The sequence below is a fragment of the Anser brachyrhynchus genome (assembly GCF_964034855.1).
Source record: "Anser brachyrhynchus genome assembly, chromosome: 1".
In the NCBI taxonomy this organism is placed as follows: Eukaryota; Metazoa; Chordata; class Aves; order Anseriformes; family Anatidae; genus Anser; species Anser brachyrhynchus.
Window position 1 is genome coordinate 155,221,942 of NC_137694.1, and position 8,045 is coordinate 155,229,986.

General features: G+C 67.7%; 1 protein-coding gene across 1 annotated transcript; it reads left to right on the forward strand.

Moving 5' to 3' along the window:
• Nucleotides 1–1,199: 1,199 nt before the first annotated feature.
• ZIC5 (Zic family member 5) lies at nt 1,200–7,687 on the forward strand. Its single transcript, XM_080580075.1, is given in 3 exon segments — nt 1,200–1,635; nt 1,638–2,925; nt 6,310–7,687. Coding segments are annotated over 3 exon segments (1,866 nt in total). The 5' UTR covers nt 1,200–1,500; the 3' UTR covers nt 6,753–7,687.
• Nucleotides 7,688–8,045: the final 358 nt, after the last annotated feature.

Below are 8,045 nucleotides of genomic sequence, written 5' to 3' on the forward strand. Positions count from 1 at the left end.
CCCCCCCAAAGCCGGGCCGGAGGCGCCGATAATATTTTGGGGATCCCGGCACGAGCAACTTTTTTTGGGGGGGAGGGGGGGGGTGACCCTCGCTGCGTCCCACGGGCAGGCCTGCGAGGGGGTCGGGGCAAGGGTCGGTGGGTCCAGGGTGGGGACACAGGGGGGGGAACGGGGGGGGGCGACCCCCTCTTGCACCGAACGTGGGAACCGGGCGCGTTTACACGCGGGGCTCGGCCAAAAAAAAAAAAAAAAAAGAAAAAAAAAACCCCTCGCAGCCGGCAGCGGCAGGTCAAGCCGCCTGGTTCTTCAGCTATAAAATATTTTCTTTGTTTTACGGCCCCTCGTAAAAAGGAATTGATCGGGGGGATAGATTTGAATTAAGACGTATTAAATCGATGACAGATCCACACCACGCTGCGTTTAACAAGGGCCGGACAAGGAGGCGGGCAGGCGGTGCGGCGGGGCCGCGGCACCACGGCGGCTCGGGCTCGCAACCCCCCAAAAAAAGCATCACAGCCCGGGACCGCAGCCCCCCCGAGGGCCCGGGATGTGGCAGGATGGGGGGGGGGACGGGACACCGTGTGTGCCGAAAACATGCCTTTGGAGATGGCCCTACCTGCGGAGGGGCTAGGTGGAGAGAAGTTATTTATTTATTTTTTTTTACTGTGCAGTAAAACCATCGAGCGGCCCCTTTTAAAAAGCCGGGGGTTATTTATTTAAGCCCCTCTGGGGGCATCAGGTGGCCGGGGGCGATGGATGGTGGCCGGGGGGTGTGGGGGGATGTCCCTGTCCCCCGGTTCCCACGGGGACACCTCTCCTCCCCGGCCCGCGGTGCTCTTCTCCCAAGATTTGGGCTGCCCCTCGTCTTCGGGGCACCCCCGTACGGCAGCGCCCTATTTTTGCAAGGGGGGGGGGCATTTTCGGCTCCCCTCCATGAGGACCTGGGGGGGGGCAGACCTCTCGGTTTCCTGCCTGACCCCAATTCCCCCCAGATCCCCCCCAGCACCCCAAGGGCTCCCCAGACTCCTCCGGCACGTGTGCCGCCGCTCGCTCGTTTATTTTCCGAAGGGAAGGAATCCCCCCCCCGGCCCCCCCAACCCCCCCGCCCCTCCGCCGGCCGCCTTCTTTTTAGGAACATTTTGGCTGCCTTCCCCCGGCGGTGCTTTTTAACGGCGAGCCTCGGCCGTGAGCGCGCTCGGCTGCGTGTGCGCGCGTCGCATCAGGGCGTGCGCTCCCGCGGGCGCACCGAAAAAAAAGAAATTAAAGGGGGGGGGGAAGAGGGGAGCCCCCGCAGCAGCCCCCCCACCGCAGGAGGAGCCCCGCAGCCCCGGGGGGAGCCGCAGCTGCAGCCCCCGGCCCCTCGGGTGCCGCCGTCGGGGGGGCTCCGCGCGCGCCCCGTCGGGGCCCGGCGCGAAGTTTTGGCCAAGTGCGGCCCCGGGGGGGGGCGCGGGGGGCGGCGGGGGCGGATCCCCGCGGCGCCGCCGGCCTGAAAGGGAGCCAATGGAGCGGCCCCGCGCGCTGCCAATCATCGGGACCCGTCCAATCCCTCCGGCGCCGCGGCCGAGCGGTGCCCCCCCCCGCGGCGCCGCTCAAATGTTGGCGAGCGCTCTGCCAATCGCGGGCGGGCAGAGCGGGCGCGGGGCCGCGCGGAGTTGGGAGCGCAGACAAAAGAAGTTAAAGGGCCGCTTCGTAACGTGCATTACATGTTTCTGAAGGCGGGCAGAGGGAAAAAAATAACGCCGGGCAGCGTAGATGGGCCCGGCTGTGTCGGTATGGAGCCCCCCTTGAGCAAGAGGAGCCCGGCCCTGAGGCTGGCGGATTTGGCAGCGGCTCAGCCCCACCCGCACCAGCACATGACAGGCTTCCCGGGGCTGGGGACCCACCACGGCCACCCCCACCACGCGGCCCACCTCCACCCGGGGGACGCGGGCGGCGACCCCGGCGGCGCCCTCCCTCCGCTGGGCCCCGAGCACATGGCGCAGCCCGCCGCCGCCCTCAAGCTCGCCCCCGAGGCGCTCACCGCCGCCGCCGCCGCCGCCGCCGCCGCCTTCTCCGCGCCCTCCGCCGCCGCCGCCGCCGCCGCCGCCGCCGCCGCCTCCGCCGCCGTCTACGCGCCGCCCGCCGCCGCCCTGCCGGGCTACCCGTCGGGGGGCGCCTCGGCCCGGGACTTCCTCCTGCGCCGGGACCCCCAGGCCTCCGCGCAGGGGGCCGCGGGCGAGCAGCACCCGCCCGCCGGCTCCCCTCACCTCCCACCGCCCCACGGCGTGTTCGTGCCGCCGGCCGCCGGCGCCTACGGCTCCCCCGACGGCGCGCACGCCGCCGCCGCCTTCCCCCCGCCGCCGCCGCCGCCGCCGCCGGCCGGCGAGCGGCAGCCGCCGCTGAACGGGCAGCTGCGCCTGGGGCTGGCGGCCGGCGAGCTGTACGGCCGCGCCGAGGCGCACTACGGGGCCGCCGCCGCCGCCTCGGCGCTGCAGGGCTACGGCCCCGTCGGGCTGGGGCTGGCGGCGGCGGGCCACGGGCAGCCGCCCCCTCCCCACGGCCCCCACGGGCAGCCGCACGTCGGGGCGGCGGCCGGAGCCTTCCTGCGCTACATGCGGCAGCCCATCAAGCAGGAGCTGATCTGCAAGTGGATCGAGCGGGAGGCGCCGGCGGGGGGCAGGAAGCCCTGCTCCAAAACTTTCGGCACCATGCAGGAGCTGGTGAGCCATGTCACCGTGGAGCACGTCGGCGGGCCCGAGCAGAGCAGCCACGTGTGCTACTGGGAGGAGTGTCCCCGCGAAGGCAAGCCCTTCAAAGCGAAATACAAACTCATCAACCACATCCGAGTGCACACGGGAGAGAAGCCCTTCCCCTGCCCCTTCCCCGGCTGCGGGAAGGTCTTCGCCCGCTCCGAAAACCTCAAGATCCACAAGCGGACTCACACAGGTGGGTATTCCCCCGCCCCTCCCGGCCTTCCCTCTCCCCCTCTCTGTTTTTTTTTTTTTTCCCTTTTTTTTTTTCCCCCCTTTCCCCCCTCTTTTCCTCCTCTCCTACGTACCGCCGCCCATGTGACTCTCCCATCAATAAGTACCGCCGGCGGCCCGCGGGACGCGCGCACACGGCCACGCACGGCCACGCGGACGGACAGGCGGACACGCCGACGGACACGCGGCCCCCCCCTTCCCCACCCCACCCCACCCCCCCCCCCGCCGCCGGCAGCGCTCTCTCCCCACCCCCTCGGCCCCGCAGCCCGGCCCCGACCCGCCGGGGCCCCGGGGGCAGAGCCAGAAGAAGCGGGGACGAGACGGGCGCACGTCGGGGGGGCCGCGGGTCTCGCCGCCCCCCATCCGCCCGGCCCCGGGGCATCCCCTTGGGGCCGGTGCCACGGCTCGGGAGTGCAGCGAGAGGACGGCGGCCCCGCTTCGACCCCCTTCTGCGACCGGGGGGGCGCCGGGACCCCGCCGTCGGGGGTGCCCCCCTACCGGAGACGCTCCCGCCCCGGTCCCGGAGTGGGTGCGCGGCCGCCGGAGGATGCTGCTGCCCTCTCCCCGAGGACCCCAAGGGAAAAAGGGGAAAGCGGCCCCGGCTGGCGGCTGGGAGCTGCGGGAGGAGGGCAGCGGGGCTCCCGGGCGCAGCCCTGCGCCGGGTTTCGGGGGGCGCTGGAGCGGCGTTCGCCTCTTTTTTATTACTATTTTTCCCCTTTCTTTCTTTCTTTCTTTCTTTCTTTCTTTCTTTCTTTCTTTCTTTTTTTTTTTTTTTTTCATTTTTTCCCTTTCTTCCTCCTCCCTCCTCGCCGCTCCCGAGCTACGCATTTCGCTCCGGGTGTTAAAAAAAAAAAAAAAAAAAAAAATACAGACAAACTCCGCCGAAAACGAACGAAGCCGGGATTTATCGCGGTAGACAAATATTATTCCTCCGAGGACGCTTAAGGAAGTGGAGTTCACGTAATTGCTTTCTTGATTTATTGCGCGTTGCTCGGCGAGGGAAAAGCGGCGAGCGCTGCGACGTGTCGTCCCGGTGTCAAAGCAAATGGCCCGTGGCCGAAAGGATTAGAGGGGTTTATCTCCCGAATATACCGTCCCGGAGCCCCCGCATGCGGCTTTGCGGGGCCGGGGGGGGGGGGAGGGAGCTTCCTCCCGGCTCCTGGCGGTGCTGGCGGTGGCACTGCGGGACGAGCCGGGAGCCGGAGGCACTTCCGAGCCGCCTGCTCCGCCGGCCGCGCTCCTGGCGCCCAGCCGTGCCCATCTGCCGGCCTTCGGGAGGCCGAACCGGGCCGCCGGGCTCCCCGGCTCCCCCCCTGCCCCTGCCCCTGCCCCGCCGCAGCTCCGAGGGGAAGGCAGAGGGTGCGGGGGGATTTGGGGGGGGGTTGGGGCGAGGGATTCGACGGGAAAAGCGACCCCCCAAAAATAACCGCAGTACCTAAATGCATACCGGGGGCGGGGGGGGGATTCGCTGCTCCGTGCTGCGGCCGAGCGTCGCTGCAAAAATAAAAGGAAAAAAAAAAAAAAAAAAAAAAAAAAAAAGCTGCCGGCTCAAAAGGGAGGCCCGAGCAGCAACAAAGGGAGGCCCCAGGCCATGCTTCCCCTCCCCGGGGCGAGGGGCCGCGGGCGTGGGGCCGGGGGGCGCCTCCCCCCCCCCCCAGACCCCTCGCAGGGGGATTTTGCACCCTCCACGCAGCTCCCCCGGGCTGTGAGCTCCCCGAGGGCTTTCCGCTCTTCCCCCGGCCCTTCGAGGAGCCCACAGCCCCCGGGAGGGCTCCCACGCGTGAACCCACGGGGGGAAGCGGCCCCCACGCAGGAACAACCGAGCAGCCCTCCAGGAACCGGGGGGAGGGGGGGGGGGCGTGCAGGAGTCTGCAGCAGCCCCCCCCCGAGTGACAGCTCGGCCCACGGGAGGGGAAAGGGGGAAAGGGGTCGCGACCCTCGCCCCCACGCCCTCCCCACGGCCAGCCCTCGCGTGGACGAGGCGCCGGAGCGCCTCCCGCCCGTCCCTACCAGATGAATTGCTCTAATTTCGCAGCTCCGGCGGCCGGGAGCACGGGAGGCTGGCTGGCAGGCCCTTCCTTTATTACGGGCATTTTTTCCGGGAGGGGCGAAATAATGACACCGTAATTGCGTGTAAGTCATTAGGGGATTGTGCGCGCCTCCGCTAATCCCCCCGGCCCTAATTCGGGTGCCCGCCGCTCGCCCCTTCTCCCCTCTCCCTTGGCAGCTGCGCCGTGCCACTCAGCCCCTTTTCGGGGGACAAACCCCAAAAAGCTTCCCGGTGGCTTTCCTGGGCCTGCGGGTCGCCTTCAGTATAAGGAGCCCCCCCCCCCTCCAAATCCCTCCGTGCTCCCGCTGCTTTCTGCCCCGGGCAGCGCGGCCTTGGGACGAAACCACCCCAAAATGGGGCCGCTCGGACGGGACCCCCCCGTCAGCCTGCCGGGACCCTCCTTGCTGCAGTTTTTTTGGGGGGGCAGCACCCACGGGAGGCGCCGCCGTGTCCCTCCGTGGGAGGCTGGGGAGTGCCCGTCGGGAGCCCCCCAGCCGCCTTTTTCTTAGCATCGCATCCTTTTTTTTAATTATTATTATTAAATAAAAGAAAAATAAAAACGAACTCGCTCTTCCCAGTGCTACCTCATCGCTGGTGGGTGAGCGGGTTTTAATTGAAAAAGTTGACGTGTAAATAGGCTGCAGAGGCACGTGTTTCTATAGAAACAGCAGGGAAATAGCTTTTTTTTTTTTTTAAATAATAATAATAATAATAAAATAATTTCCTTTTCCCATCCCAGTTTTGGGTTAAACCCCATGGGGGGGGTTACGGAGGGAGGGGAGCCGCAGCCCCCCGTCGCCGGCCGTCGCCCCCGGGGCGGGGTGGCTGTCCCCCGGGGGTGTCCCCGCTCACGTCTGGGTGCTTAAGCAGGTGTCGCGTGGGCTCCCCAAGCCCGACGTGTCCCCCGGCGCAGCGAGGGGATTAGGCGAGAGCTGTGCCAGCCTGTGGGCAAACACCAGCCCTGGAAGGCAGGGGCGGCGGGCCGTTTTGTTTGGGGTTGTTCATTAGGGCCGTAATGAACGCTCCTCGTGTGCGCCGGGGTCCTGCCGGGGGTGGGGGGCTGCGGGGGGGTTGCGGGGGGGGGGGGGGGTTGGGGGTCATTTTTGGCCGGTTTGACGGCTTGCAACACCAGGCGGTGAGGCTCCTCGGGGAAATCCCAAGCCCCCCGACGTGTCCCGGGTGCCCTGGGAGGGGGGGAAGGGGAAGGAAAAAAAGGGGGGGGGGGGGGTGAGGGGTGTGGGGGGGTCTCGTCCCGGTGCCGGGGGCCGTAACCACCCGGTCGCTGTTTGCCGGCAGGGGAGAAGCCCTTCAAGTGCGAGTTCGACGGCTGCGACAGGAAGTTCGCCAACAGCAGCGACCGAAAGAAGCACTCCCACGTCCACACCAGCGACAAGCCCTACTACTGCAAGATCCGGGGCTGCGACAAGTCCTACACCCACCCCAGCTCCCTGCGCAAGCACATGAAGATCCACTGCAAGTCCCCGCCGCCCTCCCCGCCGCCCCCGGGCTGCTACGCGGCCGCCGGGCCCCCCGACGGGCCGCTGCCCCCCGAGGCCGACCCCGCGGCAGAGCCGCCCCGTGTCCCCTTGTCCCCGCCGGTCACCAACCTCAGCGAGTGGTACGTCTGCCAGGCCGGCGGGGCCCCCCGACGGCCGCGCACCCCCTCCAGCCGCGCCGCCTCCCCGGCCTCCGAGGGGGACGAGCCCCACAGGACCTCGGGGGGCAGAGCCGCCCCCTAGGGCCGGGCCGGGCCGGGGCCGAGCCGAGCCGTGCCGGGCCGTGCCGGGCCGAGCCGAGCCGTGCCGTCGGTGCCCCGGCCCCGTCCCAGCCGCCTTGGCACCGCGGGCTGGCGTGGAAGCGCCGTCAGGTTTGACCCGCGCTATTTATTCCGTGTACGAAACCCTATGGTGTTTGTACGGTAACTAATTTAATTAAAGACACTCGGACCTTCTTCTTCCTTTTTTTTTTTTTTAATTTTTATTTTTATATATTTTTTATTATTATTTTTTTTTTTTCGAAATCTCTCTCCCGTTCTGCTGCGCACAGGAACGCCGCCACGCCGAGCCACATCCCCGGCCCCTGCGGAGCTGCCCCCGGCCGTGCCATAACGGGGGGGGGGGCGGCAGGGACCGGGGCCGGGCGGGGGTCGCACAGGCTGGGAGCGCCCCCAGCCCCTCCTGGGCAGCCCCCCGGAGCCCCTCGCAGCCTCCTGAAGCCGGCACCTGCTGGGGCCGCCGCCTGCCGAGGGCAGGGTGCGCTCCCCGTAAATGAACTAAAGGGGGGTTTGACCCCCCCCCCCCCGTCCCCGTCCCCGCAGCTCAGCCCCGGTGCGATCGTTGCCGAGGCGCTGTCGGTGCGGCCCCGTCCCTTTCCGCCTCGGCCGCGACCATGTGCGAGAGATTTGGGGACGGGGAGACAAAAGGGTGCAGCGCTCCCTCCCCGCTCCTCCGCGGTCTGTACGCTCACGGCTCCCCGGACACGGCCGGAGAATAAAATCAACCCGCTGCTGCTTGACAACTGTGATACTGTGATGCATTATTATTTTTTTTTTTTAGATGAAAATAATAATAATTAATAATAATAACAACAACGCGAAAGCTGACGGCGGTTTCCCGTTGGCTCGCTCCCGGTGCTTATTTCCCCTGCTGCAAAACGCAAGGTGCCAGCTCCCCTCGCAGAGAAGGACGGGGGGGCACCGGCTGGGGGGGGGGGTGCGGGTCCGGGGGCGTTTTTGTCATTTTTATTATTTCCCGTGTTTCAGAGTGTTGTTCCCCCCCCACCCCCGGCCCAGCCCCTGCCTGCTTGCACCCCTGCCTTCCCCCGGGGCTGGCGGCCGGGTCACCTGGGAGGGGGCACCCGAGAGAGCGGGAGGGGGGGGGCGGGATGGGGTCGGGGCTCCAGCCCCCCCCCCGGGACCCCCCAGGGGCTTGGGGGGGCGCAAATAACCCAAAGGGCGCTGGCTCTGCCCCCGGGGCTGCGGGCCGGGAAGTGGCAGCCTCTCCCCTCCCCCAGGGGCTGTGGAAATTTGTTTT